The sequence below is a fragment of the Microcaecilia unicolor genome, chromosome 11, assembly GCF_901765095.1.
Source record: "Microcaecilia unicolor chromosome 11, aMicUni1.1, whole genome shotgun sequence".
In the NCBI taxonomy this organism is placed as follows: Eukaryota; Metazoa; Chordata; class Amphibia; order Gymnophiona; family Siphonopidae; genus Microcaecilia; species Microcaecilia unicolor.
In genome coordinates this window covers 78,131,332-78,148,797 of record NC_044041.1, presented here as the reverse complement: position 1 = coordinate 78,148,797, position 17,466 = coordinate 78,131,332, and the positions used below count along the sequence as shown (strand labels likewise).

Here is a 17,466-nt window from a genome sequence, read left to right as displayed (position 1 = left end):
CTTCCAGAGGGCTGACTCCCAAAGACTTTGGAAAATTCAAAAAACGTAGAGTTAATCTACGCTGAAAATTTTCTTGTTTTGACTTTTTAAAGGATTGGTCTGGAAGGGGTGGTGGTGGTGGGGCTATGATTGTTGAGTTAAAATCTCTAAGGAGATGTATAGCCTATAGGCCTTGAAGTTAATTGGAGGGGGGAGGAGTACCCAGCTGAAGCTTCACATAGGGTACCTAATATCCCCGCAGTGACTAAGTAGCGCAGCCAGTTCTTTTATTTCCATGCAAAAATATTTGTAAGCACAATTTTTGAGCATCCCTTGGAAGTGGCCCAAGCCCTTGTCAGATGGTTTCCATTTGTAGCCATGCCTATTCACCAACATTGTAAGGTACAATTTCTACTGGTTGAGAAGCAGGGGGGAGGGGAAGTGGAAGGGGGAATCCAGGGACTGACAGAAATAGGACCATAGGTTTAGTCATAGCAAAGGCTAGTATGAAACTTGAGGAGGATAAAATTGGTTTGGTTTGTTTGTCCACCCCATCTACCCCCACACCCAACAAAAGTGTTCTATTTCCCTTGGATGTAGTTTGGTTATTTCTCTGGGTTGGAGGTAAAGTGTGGGGCAGTAAGATTGGAAGGGTGGGGGTACAATCCAGCCTCTTACTCACAGCCCCAGACCTTAGCAGAATGGATCAGGAAAAGAAGCCTACTTTAAACTTAATAAAGTAACAACAAACGGGGGGGGGGGGGGGGGGGGGGATGGCTGTAAACTGATTTGTGAGGGAGGGAATTTTTTTGTTTTTGTTTTAAGATTTAATTGCTCGCTTTTGAGGTACATGTGTTGGGGAATGAGGTAAGCAGAGCTGACAAGTTTTCCAGTTCCAGGAGGGAGATTTTTTTGCCAGTTCTGGTTTTAAATTTACATCCTACAACAGCGTGGGGTTTCTAATCCATGATTCCACCGCATTGAAATCAGTACTGCAGGTCCTAGTCCTAGTACTGGCCTAAAAACACTCCTGGAATTGTTAGTTGCAGCTGGCTTTTATAGCCTCAGACACGCTAGTGATGAGACTGTAGAGTCCTGCATGATTCCAGAGTTTCTGCTCGTTATGGGATAGCATTGGAGCGCCATCTAGTGAAAGGGATCAAAAGTAACATCTGATCTCTTCCTGGGACTGCACTAATAGGGTTTCCTCCTTCTCCTTTCACAGCGCAAATTGAAGTAATTCCATGTAAAATATGTGGAGACAAATCCTCGGGGATTCATTATGGAGTCATCACATGCGAGGGATGTAAGGTAAAAGGAAACTTAAAGTGACACTGTTCCCCACAGCTTGTTATTTTTAAAAATTCTCATTGTAAAGCTTTCTGGATCTTGTAGTCCTGCCTTTACTTAGGGAACACAAGGCTTATGTTCCCAGAATGTGCTGTAAGTTAAAGGTGGACTGAAGCAGGTGATCAGCATTGGATGAGTGGGTATGGCTTCTGCTCCTCCCTTACCTGCAATGGGGATGATAAAACTTAATAATCACCCAAGAATTCTTTGCATCATTGCATTAATGGTCTGTGCTAGAAAGCCATTGTTCATATTTACCACAGTGGGATTGAAATGTCCAGACTGTTTCAGCTCTTGTGTGGCTTTGCCGTAATTCCATTTAGAAAAAATTGGGGATTTTAATCAGTACAGCTAAGATTAGGGGGGAGTTAATAGGCAAAGGTATTTGTCATGCAGAAAACAGAGGATCTTAGATAATTTAACATTATAAAACTTGAAGCAGAAATATGTATTGTGATTTGGGTGTCCTGCCAATAAAGGCTGACTGAAACCAACTTTTTCAGAAACAAGGCCAAAAATGGATTTTGGAGCTGTTTCGGCACTGAAACTGAAATTACATTACATTACTTGACAATTATATCCCATACATACCATTGAAGTTCAGTGTGGCTCACAAAAAGACGAAACTAGAACATCTCCAGGGGGCGGGGTGGGGGCGGTGGACCCCTTAACATTATTTGCCCTTGAGCTTCAGCTCCCTGAGCCAGTGCCTCACCTGGTTCATGCCTTAAGCCAGCCCTTCCTAACTTGCTCTGACTACTGCCCAGATATTCACTGCTAATGCTTGGATTGGGCCTGGTATTGAATATCCAGGTCAAATCCAGCCCATGATGGTCAGTGCCTTAAAAATCAGTGACCACTCAGTCTGAATATTGAGCCCAAAGTAGCTGCCTTGGTGTACACCCCATCCCTCACCCCAATTCCTTTTACAAAAAAAAAGTCTCCCCTCCCCATACAGACACACACTGGCCATCTCTGCACATACACTCTGACCCTTTTTTGAAAAATATTGTGGCCCAACAGCCCATCCTCTAACCTGGCATCTACCAGAGTCTCCCTGGTGGATCACAGAAATAGCAACGGGTGACCTGTCCAAATATGGCAAAAAAACACACACACACACACACACACACACACACACACACACACACACACCACACACACCACACACACCACACACACCACACACACCACCGCATTGCCTGCTCTGCTCTGTCTTCCCCTCATGTCCTGCATGCTCTTTTTAGTGAAATTGGGCATGCTCAGTTTCACTAAAAGGAGCGTGCCGGACGTGAGGGGAAGACAGAGCAGGGCAGGCAGTGTGGCGGCACCTGAGACTGGCGCTGGACAAGACTTCAGCTGGTGGAGGTTGGGGACCCCCGCCAGCAAAACCAGGGGCACAGAGGAAATTTGAGGGGGCCCAGGCCCCTGTGGCCCCACGTAGGTACGCCACTGATTTACACCATCTTGATATACTGCCAATCACACTAGAGTGTAGCAGGATGGTTCACAAATGTAAAATATAAAGTGAAGGGAAGAGAGAGAACTGGAGTCAAAAACAGGCAAGAGAGGAAGAGAAAGGGGGGGGGGGGGGGTGCAGAAGTGAGAGAATGTTTAAGCTTAGAAGCCAATTCTAAATTTCCCATTACTTTACTCAGGATGTATTCTGTAATGCTTTGTCTTTTCACCCAGGGCTTCTTTCGACGGAGCCAGCAGAATAATGCCAGCTATTCCTGTTCCCGCCAAAAGAACTGTCTGATTGACCGGACAAACCGCAACCGGTGCCAGCACTGTCGCCTGCAGAAGTGTCTGGCCTTGGGCATGTCACGTGATGGTAAGTCATAAATGATTATCTACGCTGTTGCTTTTCTTACCCTAGAATCATGTTCTGTAAGAATTGTGCTTTCAGTTTAAGTGTGGGCACCAGGGGCGTAGTCAGCCCTCCAGTTTTGGAGGTGCCCAGGGGTGGACCGGGGGGGGCAGTGCATTCCTCTCTCCCCCTCCCACCTCCACGTGCGCACTAACCATACCTTTGCTGGTAGGGATGCTGAAGCCTCTCCAGGCAAATAAATTCAGTGCCCAAGCCTCTCCCCTCCTCCTCATGCTGCTTCTTTCCTGCAGACATTGATGGCATGCCTTCAGCCACCACTGCCGGGACTTCTCGCACATGTTCACAGCATGCATGAGAAGTTCCAGCTGAAGGTTCGCCGACAACATCATCAGGAAAGAACAGAGCAAGAAGGAGGTAAGCAGCAGCACTGCATTTATTTGGCTAACAGGACTTTGGCAACCCTGCCAGCAAAGGTAAAGGGATGCTGCAATACTGGAGGGGGCCTGAGCCCAAAAGAGGGAAGCCAAGTCCCCCAAGTCCCCCCCAGTAGCTACATCACAGGTAGTGACAGAGCTGGAGACCTCATGGGGATGTGCTCAGAGGTACAGAGTCTGTCACTAGTAGATCTCCATGATATGATGGTAGCTTAGCTTTTTTTTTACTTTATTAAGATTCAAGTAATTTAAAGCTTTTTAAAGAAATACATTTAGATTCAAATAGTATACAAATTAACAAAACCATGAGCTGTTGTCTCATCTTATTAAAAAAAGATAGTGATTTACAAAAAGGAGAACCAAGAGAAGAAAATTAAAAAAAACAAAAACAAAGAAAAAAAAACACTCATGATATAAACTACTACAGTGCCCAAGAATCTACAACCCCGTATCCTAAAGGAAAAAGGGGACCTATTTTTATATATGAGCTTTCAGGTTTCATATGCCATTCAAAGAGTTCTCAACAGGGGAAACAGTTGAGGTTCCCAAAAAATATAATCAACATCATAAGCAGCAGAATGGAGTGGTACACTGGGTAACTTTTGGCTTCAAAGCTAAACCTCCTAACCTCTGGCATTCTAGGGTGTTGCCTAGACTTTTTAAAGTTTATATATTAAGACTATATATCTTTCATTTTGCAGCTGTAAAATTTGGCCGGATGTCCAAAAAGCAGCGGGACAGCCTGTATGCAGAGGTTCAGAAACACCAGCAGAGTCAGGAGCAAAGCGCTATCAAAGACGGCCCTGAGGCTCTGACACGTGTCTATGCCACAAGTGTCAGCAGCGGCCTCTCTGACCTTGATGACATCAGCACCCTCTCAGACGGACTCCTCTTTGACCTCCCACTCACTCCAGAAGGTGGAAACCCTAATTACAATCTCGACATGATGACCTCTGCTCAGCCATCCCCTGACCAGTCCAGTATTGATATGACCGATGACAAAATAAGCAAACAAGAGTTCTTATATGAAATGATGATGGAGCCAGGGCTTTTCACACAGAACCTGGGGGGTGCACAGTTGTCTTCAGACGTCTCAATGGCAGACATCGGTAGGTATAGAATGAAGAGCTCAAGTTGATAGAAGGGACAGGTGTAGCTCTGGTCCTGAAACCCATTTGCTAAGCATGCAGTGATTTAAAGGTTGTAACAGTAAAAAAAAAAAATGGTATACAGTATCCCCAGATAGTTTGGAGTTATTTAATCTGTGACATGATTATCACTTCTTTGAAAATCCATTTCTTGTGTCTCTTCCTTCCTTACAATCATTGTAATTATGTTTATACTTGCAGGCTCATTTTCGAAAGAGAAGGACGTTCATCTTTCGACATAAATCGGAAGATGGACGTCCATCTCCCAAAGACGTCCAAATCAGTATAATCGAAATACGATTTTGGACGTCTCCAACTGCAGTCCGTCGCAAGGACATCAAAATTTCAAGGGGGCGTGTCGGAGGCGTAGCGAAGGCGGGACTTGGGCGTGTCTAACACTTGGACGTCTTTGACCCATAATCAAAAAAAGCAAGGACATCCCTGACGAACACTTGGACGTTTTCACTCGGATGTGTTTTTTTTAACGAATAAGGCACAAAAAGGTCTCCGAAATGACCAGATGACCACCAGAGGGAATCGGGGATGACCTCCCATTACTCCCCCAATGGTCACTAACCCCCTCCCACCCTCAAAAAACATCTTTAAAAATATTTCTTGCCAGCCTCAGATGTCATACTCAGGTCCAGGACAGCGCATGCAGGTCCCTGGAGCAGTTTTAGTGGTTACTGCAGTGCACTTCAGACAGACGGACCCAGGCCCATACCCCCCCCTACCTGTTACATTTGTGGAGGAAACAGCGAGCCCTCCAAAACCCACCACAAACCCACTGTACCCACATCTAGGTGCCCCCTTCACCCGTAAGGGCTATGGTAGTGGTGTACAGTTGTGGGTAGTGGGTTTTGGGGGGCTCAGCACACAAGGTAAGGGAGCTATGTTCCTGGGAGCATTTTATGGACATTTTTGACATGGACGTCTTTGGTTTCGAAAAATCGCCGAAAGTCAAAGATGTCCATGTCTAGGGATGTCCAAAATTTAAGGACGTCCTTGGAGTGGTATTTTTGAAACGAAAGATGGACGTTCATCTTGTTTCGAAAATACAGTTTTCCCCTCCCCCCAGATTTCGACGTTTTGCAAAGACGGCCAAATCGCAACTTGGAAGTTTCTTTTGAAAATGCCCCTCTTGGTCACTTTACTATTGTAAAGGTAACATTTTAAATTGTAATTTTTTTATGTTAAACTGTACCTGCTGTATACTGCCTTGGAGGAATCTCTTTATAAAGGCAGCTAATAAATCCCAATAAAAAATAAAAATAGAAGTGGTTCTCTCTTAACCTTAATAGGAATTTCAGGGCAATTTGAGTGACAATCCATAGCATGAAGTCATCCCCTGATACATAAGAACTGATACCAGTTTCTTCAGAACAAATCAGATCTGCAAGTCCATGCATGCAGCAGGGCAATACCTTACATTCATGGACTTGTAGATCTGATTTCCAGAGGAAACACAGGTACTACAATTCCATAGATGAACTAGGATAAAACTTGGACGGAAACAGCATCTCTGAAATCCAGTTGAACTATTTAGTAATCCTAGCAAAAAATGGAATACATAAATAACTAATGAACAGTGTATGTGAAAATATTAAGACAATTTTTTTTAACAAACACAAAAGAAAATGTTTTGAATTCTATTCTGGGGATGGGATGCTCCACCGTGCTATGTTCCCTTAAGTAATATATTTTATCTTTGGTCTTTTCCAGACCGGGTGGCTCAGAATGTGATCAGATCTCACATGGAGACCTGCCAGTACACAACAGAGGAGTTGAAGAGGTTGATCTGGACCTTTCACTCACCGGAAGATATCCGAAATCTTCAAAACAAGGTAAGTCTAACATAAACCCTGCTCTCTGCCCACACCCTGCTCCACCAAAGGAAGATTGTGTAACACTGCATCACTCACGAGATGCTAATGCAGTTCAAGTTTGCCAGTATGCTGGGCCATCTTGAGATAAGAAATAGAAAAACCAGCACTGGGGCGAAATGCATTGCGAAATGGAATTAACATGGGAATGCTGTTTTGTCTTGTAAAGTATACTTTCACAGTATGCAAATGTCACATGTTGCTGTAGGCCTCAAAAGTGATGAGGGTCACGTTTCCCCAAGTGGAGGAGTAGCCTAGTGGTTAGTGCAGTGGACTTTGATCCTGGGGAACTGAGTTCAATTCCCACTACAGCTCCTTGTGACTCTTGGCAAGTCACTTAACGCCCCCCCCCCCCCCCCCCACCAATTGCCCCTGGTACAAAATAAGTACCTGAATATATGTAAACCACTTTGAATGTAGTTGCAAAAACTTCAGAAAGGCAGTATACCAAGTCTCATTTCCCTTTACCACCCCATCCCCCAATATAATCATTGCACCTTTTCCTCATCCCATTTTTGTATGACCTTGAGGTGGACTGTATTGCTGTACACAGTGGTGGTATGGAAGGGGAGATTAATTCAGCTGGAGAGGAAAGATGGTGGGGGAAATTAGATCTGGAGAGGGAGGAATTTTGAATAAAGTTGGATAGCAACTTACTTGAGAATTCCCTCGTTTAGAGGAATTACATTTAAAAGTATTCAGGAGAGGTCTATGATTTTTTTCAAATGGCAACATTTTAGAACATACTTCCAGTAGAAATTAGATCTTGTTCATCTTTTATTAATTTTCAGAAACTGCTGGTCACACTTGTTTCATGAATATCTGTCTTGAAAGTATTGATAATTTAAAGTATGTTTAATCGTAATCTTGGATTATTATTGTTTGTAAATGATTTGCTGTTAACCCACTCTGAACCTATTTTTGTGAGAGTGGCGGTCTATAAGTTCCCATCATCACCATCATCAAAGGTGTTAGATATAGAGAAGGATAAGGTGAGGGTAATATGGGATGTTAGTTGGCAAGGTGGAGTGGAAGGGATATGTTGCAGTAGAGAGGAATGCCATCTTCGTTGTTGCTGATAATTCTTCTTTCCTTCATTTCTCAGTCCTGTGAGCTCCTCTGGCAGCAGTGTGCACAGCATATCTCCAACGCCATCCAGTATGTGGTGGAGTTTGCCAAGCGAATTGATGGCTTTATGGACCTGTGTCAAAATGACCAGATCATCCTCTTGAAAGCAGGTATGTGTCCTTCTCCCCTCCAAAATAGAATAAACTTGGGAGAGCGACCAAGGATACCAAAGTCTGAGAAGATGTATAATAGTAGAAATGTTTATTGAAGTATATAGACTCAACACAACATTGTGTTTCGGCCTTTAGGCCTGCATCAGGAGTCTAAAATAAAATTTAATACACAGGTAAAAAAAATTATAAAAATACAAATAAGATACTTACATGCATTTATAGTGTGTAAAAATAGAATATATAGATATGAAAAATGGAATATATAGATATCTAAAAATTAAAAAAATTTGAAATATACCTATATTTTACTTAAAATAAATTTAAACACATGTATATAAAATAATAGATATCAGAAAGTGAATGCATAAAGATAAACCTGTATCCTATATATTAAAATGACATCATATACTTTTAAAACATATTGAAAACAATATATTAAGAACATAACAAATAAATTGGTGTGCATGTGCAAGTTTTGAAGTGTATATTATTTTGGTATTTTAATAAAGATAAAAACAATTACATTCAAAGATAAATTTAAAAGTAGTCTTATTAGATAAATGAATAATGTTTAATGCAAAAAGAACCATATAAAATAAAAAAATAATAATAAATAATTTAACTGCGAATTTTGGTAAAAGAGGACGGTAAATGGCAAACTTAATGACTTTTGGCGATTTTTGAAACCAAAGACGTCCATGTCAAAAATGTCCAAATGCAAGCCAATTGGACGTGGGAGGAGCCAGCATTTGTAGTGCACTGGTCCCCCTGACATGCCAGGACACCAACCAGGCACTCCTGTTTCTCCTTTCCTCCAGGGTATACATATGTTTGGGTCAGTAAGAGGGGCATAATTGAAAGGGACGCCACTAGGCCCAATCTTCAGACCATGGGAGGTAGCCGCCAAGCCCAGGTATTCAATTCTGGGCCGTTTCCGGTGACCAGCATTGAATATCCAGGTGTATTTTGGCCACTTTAAATTTAACTGGCCAAGCAGATATTCAGAGCTGGCTAGTGAACTTTAAACCAGCCAAAGATATACCTGATATTATGGCGGTCAAATTTGGCCACCAAACTTAGCCAGCAATGTGCTGAATATCAGCGGATAGCCGGTTTTGTCACGCGATTCAAACCAGAAATCCACTACGCGTTGACCGTCAATATCCAGCGGGAAATATCTGGCTATCTCCTGTTGAATATCACTGAATAGCCAGTTAGGTACTGTTTAGCCGTTCCTAGCCAGTTAAATGGCTTTAAATATTGGTTGGACTGTGCCTCTGGTTCAGTACTACTTATTACTAATAATAATTTCTATAGCGCTACTAGGTGTATGCAGCATTATACACAAACACTCAACAGAGCTTACAATCATTCAACACAGACAGGGCAAATGAGAAGTTAAGAGATTTCATGTATTTTGGGTATTACAGGTGAATAAGAGTTTACGTTAAAAGCAGCCTAAAAAAGACTGATTGCTTAAGTGTTCCTGCCTTCCCTGTGGACTTCCTTCAGCAGGCCTTTCTAACCTGTGCAGATGTGTCCTCAGAACTCTATGGCCATCTGAAGTTCTTTTCTCCATGATTTGGGGCTTAGGCTCATCAAAAGAACTTTGCTGTAACCTCCTGTAAGAATTGGCATGCGTCCATAGGCATTCCCTGACCACTTTCACAGCAGGTTAGGGAGATAGATGTGCATCCCAGATTCATGGAGGTCATAACGACCCTGCTTAAGGGTCTTTTCCAGCCCTCATGAAGACCTGACAGAAGGGATACGAATTTTTCACTTCTGAAGTTTCATTGTAATCACACCAAACCCATGCTAATATGAAATATCATGCACTAGTACATATTAGTGGATGCTAAAATGCAGCAACATGAAACAAAACCAAAACAAGGAAAACAGTAACAAAAGATACAGAAATAGGAGGAGGGGTGGGGTGGAACTATTGCTTTGTCTGCACACCCCTACCTGACAGCACAAGACCACCAGGTTGGCTCACTACTTCAGACTCACATGCTGAGTCTCGTGCTTGGCTTTGGTGTGCATTTGTGCTGCCTGGATCAACCTTGTTCCCTACTAACAAGTCAGTTTTTCCCAAACCTTTATTGCCAGTCACACTTGAGAACATTAAGGAGCCCAAATAAACCAGCATTATTGCATCTCACAGAGAAGGCAAATTCACCGAAGCCTTGCTACTCTAATTGACCAAATCAACCTTCGCCATAACTTTTAGACTCCTTAAATGTATGCCAGCATTCCCTCACTGCTCCCTGGCTCCCTCTGTTGCCTGATAATTAGATGGCGGAAAAGTGCCACTCATTTATAAAGGACAAGAGCTGGTTTGGATACATTGGGGCTTTTTTACTAAGCTGCGTTAATCACTATCACACGCTTAACACAGGAAAAATGGCTTAACGTAGGATGCGCTAAGTGTTCTGTGTTAGTTTTGCTATTTGCGCGCACTAAGTGTGTGGGTTTTTTTTTTTCTATTTTTTGGGAGCAAATGCTCATGAGTTAATTTTTTTTTAATGGCCATGTGTTAATGCCAACATTATTAACACATGGCCAGAAATTCAACAAATAGAAAAATGCCTATTTTACGGCTGTGCAAGAAATGGACTTCGTGTGCAGGAAATTCTTGTGCAGCTTAGTAAAAGAGCCCATTACCCTTAATAGAGAAAAGTGCATTTGCTACTCAGGACAAGTATCTTTTGCTGAAATAACTTCTGTAACTTGAATTTCCTTTTACTTTTCCCCTTCTTTCTTCACATATTTTATGTTGATTTGGATTTGGTACACTATAGTCATATTTCTTCTCGTCAAATATTACTTGCCACCCACTCAGTCCACAAATTGGTGATTTGGTGCTGTGGGGATTTTTAAAATATTCTATCTGCTTCTGCCCTGCAACATCGCATTCATGCTCCTCACCTCTTTTCCATTGACTCATCTTTCTTGTGCTGTGGCCTTTCTGTATCAGGTTGCTTGGAAGTGCTGCTGGTTCGAATGAGTCGGGCCTTCAACCCTTTAAACAACACAGTCTTCTTTGAAGGAAAGTTTGGCAGTATCCAGATGTTCAAATCACTAGGTAAGAGCCTTTCATTATTCCTCTGCTTGATCAGGAAAGGAAAAGGGAATGGGATTTGATTTACCGCCTTTCTGTGGTTACAATCAAAGCAGTTTAAACGCAACATGTTCTGGAAAGAGTTTAAACTCTGTTAGGAAGGGATTTATCAACTTGGGTGCTTGGTGTAGGCATTAAGATAGCACCAAGGGGAAAAAAAAAAGCCCTTAGCTGGGGGAAGGCTGGTAGGGCATATGATCTGTTGTGTGCCTTTCTCATACTTGTAGTCTAGTCCCAGTGGGAAGGAATGATGATGACCACATCTCACTTACCCCTGAATCCTCCCAACAGATCTTATCTTGGGTATCTTCTGCCACATGGCACAGCAAAGCCACCAAAGATGTGTGACTAGGTCAAGAATTTGCCATTTCCCTCCAAACTGGCTGCAAAGAAACCCATTTGCTATACCCTGGGAGCTTGTCTGTACATTGATAAAGTAATATCAGCTGAGCGGTTACTCCATGGCTCAGTAAAAGTACCAAAGTTTTGAAAGCATCAGGGAATACCTGCCTGCCATGCAGAGAGTGCAAGAGAAAAATACAAAAAAAATTAATCTGTTGTGATTCTAGTTTGCTCCAGCTGATTCCCTTTGCTCTGATGTTAAGGTGTCTCTCCTGTCTTCCCCAGGCTGCGATGATTTGATCAGTGCAATGTTTGAGCTGGGAAGGAATCTGTGTCGCCTTCAGCTCTCAGATGAGGAGCTTGCCCTTTTCACTGCTGCTGTTCTCTTGTCTCCAGGTATTGTACACAAGGATTGGAAGAAGAGGGATAAAGGGAGTAGAGGCCATTCAGGTTATAGAAGAGGCAGCATAGGGAATGAAGCAAAAGATAGGGGGAAAGGAAGAAATATTCAGAGCATCATTACTGTTACTCGGAATGTTCTTCCCTCCCATTTCATTGCTCTGTAACTTGTTTGTGATTATTAAAACTTTTGATATACAGCAATTGCCCACGAAAGGATCAAAGCGGTTTACAATATAAAATCAACAAATAGGAAAAGGAACACCTTCATAAGATAGAATTGAAAACAAAAAGGTTAAAAACAGGAAAGGGGATTTTCATCAGACTCCAGAGTGACCGCTCTCTAAACTGTACCAAAGGCAAGTTGGAAAAAGTAGGTTTTAAGCAAAATTTTTAATTTTATAAAGGAAATTTCAGAACGGATAGAAGAGAGGAGATTATTCCAAAGTTTAGGGGCAACAAAATAAAAGGCCGAATTCTGGAAAGTTTCAGACTTCTAATGTTAGTCTTCATATACCTTTGGCCCAGTGGTTTCATTGTTCTTCTTTTCACTTGCAACTCAGCTTTTACCAGGGCTTGGATCTGATGCCAGGAGCCTTCATTTACAACAATCAGTACTATTGAATTCTGCTTTCTATATCCCCCTCCCTTGCTCAGGCCAGCTAATGTAGCAATTGGCCACCTTGCTCAAGAGACATGCAATCATGGTTTCTAAATCTGTGAGCATTGCACTGGCCTGTTCAGGGAGCAGAATCCTGGCCTGAGAACTGAACTCTGGTCTATCTTCAAGGTTCAATTTTATTTAACATAGTGCAAATAAAAAAATCTAAGCGGTTTACAATAGAAGAAAAAACAAGAAAAACAGAGCCAAAGTGATGGAATGACACATATGGAAACTAGGTTACAAATTTGCAGTTTTAAGGTAGAGGCAGGGGGCAGGGATCCAGTTAACCCTAAATAGGAGACAAAAAGAAGGAAGAAAAGAGGGAGAAAGGAACTGACAACTATCAGACAATTCCAGGGCCTCAAAATTCAGCAAGTAAGTTGTTATAGGATCCATAGATCAGCTTAAACAATACTAAAGGCCTTACAGAAGAAATATATTTTCAAAGCAAGGCACAATGCTACCAAGCCACTGGGCCAGCCTATTTCTATTACGTTTTGGGGCTCTTTTACTAACTATGCTGTGTTAGGTGCTAACACACACTTAACGTTGGGAAAATGGCCTAGCACAGGACGTACTAAATCATTATTAGCACATGCAAATGGCAAAACTAAGTGTGTGGTATTTATTTTGTTATATTTTTTTTTTGGGGGGGGGGGGGGGGGCATCAGCAAGCATGCTGACATTACTGGCACACTAACTGGTTAGCATGTTCATAACACAGGAGTTCTTAGTACCTCCTAAATAGGAGATGATAAGTGCTCCCGTGTTAATTCTTTAAAAATGGCTGCACACTAATGCTGAAAGACAAAGTGGGAAATGGACCAATGACTTCAGGACGACGGGATTATGGTGGTATAAAAAGAATGAACTTTATTGTAGACTCGACACAGTACTGTGTTTCGGCCACAGGCGTGCCTCAGGAGTCTAAAGAATTATTTAAAAGAAAAAATTATAAAATAATCTAAATTATTTAAAATAAAAAATTATAAAAACACAGTACTGTGTCAAGTCTACAATAAAGCTTATTCTTTTTATACCACCATAGTCCCGTCATCCTGAAGTCATTGGTCCATTTCCCACTTTGTCTTTCTGTACTTGTACCCTGTGGGATTTTGTGTTCATCCACTTTGTGGAAAGCCTTCCCTGCACACTAATGCTAACATTTGCACAAGGCCAGAAATTCAACAAGTAGGCATTTTTCTATTTTATGGGCTGTGCTAGAACTGGGCTTAGCACACAGGAAAGTCCCGCGTTAGGATGCGCTAAGCTCATTTACTAGTGCAGCTTAGTAAAAGCGCCTGTTTGTCTTAAATTCTTTTTCCTAAACACTGTTGAAAATGAAAATAAAGATAGACACCTTTGATTGGCAACTACACCACCATGTTTTAAATGATTATGGGGGCTGTTATGATTTGCAGATCGCCCCTGGCTGACAGAATCCAGAAAGGTGCAGAAGCTACAGGAGCTGGTTTACTTGGCATTACAGCATGAGCTCCAGAAGAAACATGCCAACGATGACCTTCTGTCCAAGGTAAGACCTCCAGGCAGAGAGCCAGAGAGGTTGCAGGGAAGAGGTTTTACATTTCACCCTTTCAGAAACTTCTCCCTGCTCTATTAGCTCCTTCCCCTTATTAAGGCAGGCAGTCCCTGGTGCCGATGCTTAATATCAAATGTTGGCCGCCCCAACTAAATATCAAGCCTTCCCCAATGTAAAGCATCTACAGGTCTAAAAGTGCATGCAGTGTGGCAGCCAACATGTATGCTTAGCCATGAGAATAGGGTAATTTTCAAACAGGTCAGTTTACCCAGGTAAATGGCTTTAAAATCTATCTGTGTGTGACCACTGAACATGTAACATATTTAACAATCCACATCATGGTATCACTGTGCCTCCTTCCTGTCCATCCTATGACACGATAAGGACAATTCAAACACATACAGGAGGTAATTCTATAAAGCAAGATCCATGGGTAAAGAAAGGGCTTGTATAAAATCGTGTGTCCATGAGTAAAAAGTGGACACATGGAAGTAATGGTCCTATGCAAATCTGTGCCTATTTACACCTTTTAAGAGCAGGCAGGTGTAAACATGTGCCTCTGAATTTGTGCACTATTGAAACTGGTTCGGGCTGCCTGTCTTATAAAGGCCCCTATGTTGTAACATTTTTTCAGGGCTGTTGCTCGGATCTTATCTGGCAGTAATTGATCATCACCTTTGAGGCTCTTTCCCCAGATTCTGTATAGCGCGCCTAGAGATCCCCACCAAAATCCAAGCGGATTCTATAACAATGCGTATGACTCAACAAGCTAATGAGCGCTAACGGCATTAATAAGCAATAATGAGCACTAATTGGCACTAATTAGAATTTATGCACACAACTCGCTAAGTGCATTCTGTAACGAAGTGCAACAAACTTCTATTGCGCGAAGTTCAAAAGGGGCATGGTTATAGGCGGAGAAATGGGGGTTTCGTGGGCATTCTGAAATTTACGCATGTAGTTATAGAATATGGCCCAGTGTGTGTAAATCTATGTGCTGGGATTTACGCCACATTTTCATTGGTGTAAATGGGATGCATGTAGTTTTAGGCACTGAGGTATCAACTAAGCATATTCTATATACCACGCCTAAACCTAGGCACCAAGTATAGACTAGGCTTAGTTGGCACCGATTTTTTTTTTTTTTTTTTTTAGGCACCATATATAGAAAATCTCCCCCTTTGTGACTTGTTTTAGTAAACCTGTGGTTCTTCGCAGTGGCTTACAACAGGATTAATGTTTTGAAAAATAATTTGTGCAGTACATGCTTCGACTTAGATTAATAAATGTTCAATCTTTACTGGCTCCTACCTAAGTATTATCTGCTGCTTAATGTCCCGTACTTTCACTTGCCTGCTGCCTCTCTTTACCCTAAAGTTAAATTATTTGTTCTTAGCCTGAAAAAATGGGGCTTCTAACTGGGTCCATTACGCTATCACCCCATCTTCTTCCTGTTTGTCGCACAGCAGTAATTTCTTTCATTCTGTTTCTTTTTTTATCCTTCAGATGGTTTCTAAGATGCCCTTGATGAAGACCATCTGTAATCTACATATGGATAAGTTGGAATTCTTCCGGCTTCTACACCCAGAGACCGCCAAGAACTTCCCCCCACTGTACAAGGAGGTCTTCAATTATGAGCTCCAGTATTCAGACCTGAGAGAGAGCTAGACACACTGCAAGAGAAAAGACTACCACTCCCTTATTCTCTGTTCCTTGCTTTGCCAACCCCAATAGTTGGGGAATGCAGTAGGGGAGGACAAATTACAAGGCCAGAACCAATGGTTGTGGACCCCCTTTGGACTGGTTACAATAGCTTTTGAATGCAGTGTGCCTCAGAAGCAGTGAGGTGACCTTACCAGCAAATGTCCAATCTCCACCTGATAGTGAAGAAAGGGATTCTGGGAGGCGGGCAGGTGCCTTGCTGCCCTGACACTTCAGAAGGAAGTAACAGACCACAAATCACTTATTTTGTTGATTATGACCTGGGCAATACTGACTAACTCAGAGAGAGAACTATCAGATGTGTTAGGAGATAGGAAACATAAGGCCATAGACTCATTCTCTTCAGGAGAGAAGCAAGGGACCAAGAATGAAAACATGAGATCCTTGCACTCAGCTGTTCCTTAGGAGGTATGGCGCCTTCCTCTCCTTGGTACAAGTCTCACCTCCTCCTAATCCAACCTTTATCCCTTTCATGAAATATCCTGATACAGGCTGACTTTTGGTTAAGAGTCTGGATTTGGGGAAAAGAAGCGGATTTGCTGGAGTTCAAGGTTTCTTTAATCTGGACCAGATTAAAGATGCCTGAGACTTCTTAATCAGACGTTAATAAACTGAGCAGTACTGACAGACTAATGATGGATGGGTATATAAAATATTATATAGTATTGGGCTGGACCCTCTAACTTTATTCTGCCTCTTGGCAAAACAGACTATAGTTGTTTAATTTTTTTCAAGGCAGGGGAGGGAATGATATTTTATAATCAGACCCAGGGGCTTCTCCGCCATAATCTATGACCACTGTTCTCCTATCCTCTTGTGACTGGTCCACGCCCCCATGAGTGAAATTAAAAATCGGTGCTGTGCAGCAGCCCAAGGATTCTGCTTTTTGTGACCATAACAGCAGTATTGGCCATGATAAAGGGGCTGAAAAAATGTATTGTTTCTAAGGGGGTAATTTTGAAAACCCTGCAGGAGGACCTCTAGCTGGCTTTCACATAGCCAGCTAGATTTCCCCTGTGACCATGGACAGACATGGAGCTTACCAGCTACATTTTCTGACCACAGAACACCTCCTGGGCCCCATAAGCACAAGAGGTCTACATGTACTGTTTTCACTGCAGGCAGATATAGGTAATCTGTATTAATTGTAGATATCCTTAAAACCTGATTTGGCTGTGTCTGACTACTGGATTGAGAACCAGTGGTCTGCAATGAGATTTAACCATTCTGTAAGGTGTGATTTTTCACTCCTACATAGCTGACTTCATTTCACTGAAAATTCTTAAAGGGACCACACCAACATGTTTAGAGGGAGATGCTTTCCTGAGAGATGGTAAATACTATTGCTCTGAAGCATACAATCTGCATATTTACCCGTATCTTCAGCTTGCAAAGGATAGGTGTAGAATTATGTATTACAAACGAGGCTAGAAGGATCTTGTGGGGGAGGGGGACTTTTGGAGTTGTACGAAAAGGAAAATAGCATTTGATCATAAACATTAATTCTATGAAAGCATGACCTGCTCCCTCTCTTCATACTGGTGGTTCCCTCTGTGTGATTTCCAGTCTATCTACTAGAACCCCTGCCCTGTGGCCTATAACTGCTATCACAAAGTGACTTCTTTAGCATCCTTTCGTCTGGTAAAATATGCTTATGCAGGAGAGTGCCTCTATCTGCCCTCCACTTTTTATGTCTACTGCCTGTAGAGAATAACAGTCTACAAGGTAGTCTAGGAGGCAATGTTCTGTTGTGGACTAGGAATTGATTATTGGACAAAAACAGAGGGAAGGATTAAATGGTCATTTTTC

At 42.1% G+C, this 17,466-nt stretch overlaps 1 protein-coding gene across 1 annotated transcript in view; it reads left to right on the top strand.

Annotated features, from left to right (window-relative positions):
* LOC115480614 (nuclear receptor ROR-beta-like) overlaps positions 1 to 17,103 on the top strand; it is a 71,547-nt gene extending 54,444 nt beyond the window's left edge. Inside the window, exons 2-10 of the mRNA XM_030219422.1 lie at positions 1,205 to 1,290; positions 3,022 to 3,163; positions 4,296 to 4,703; positions 6,465 to 6,586; positions 7,731 to 7,863; positions 10,847 to 10,954; positions 11,618 to 11,728; positions 13,817 to 13,929; positions 15,442 to 17,103. Coding sequence (XP_030075282.1) covers positions 1,205 to 1,290; positions 3,022 to 3,163; positions 4,296 to 4,703; positions 6,465 to 6,586; positions 7,731 to 7,863; positions 10,847 to 10,954; positions 11,618 to 11,728; positions 13,817 to 13,929; positions 15,442 to 15,603 — 1,385 coding nt within the window. The 3' untranslated portion in view covers positions 15,604 to 17,103. The remainder of the gene's footprint in view (positions 1 to 1,204; positions 1,291 to 3,021; positions 3,164 to 4,295; positions 4,704 to 6,464; positions 6,587 to 7,730; positions 7,864 to 10,846; positions 10,955 to 11,617; positions 11,729 to 13,816; positions 13,930 to 15,441) is intronic.
* Positions 17,104 to 17,466: the final 363 nt, after the last annotated feature.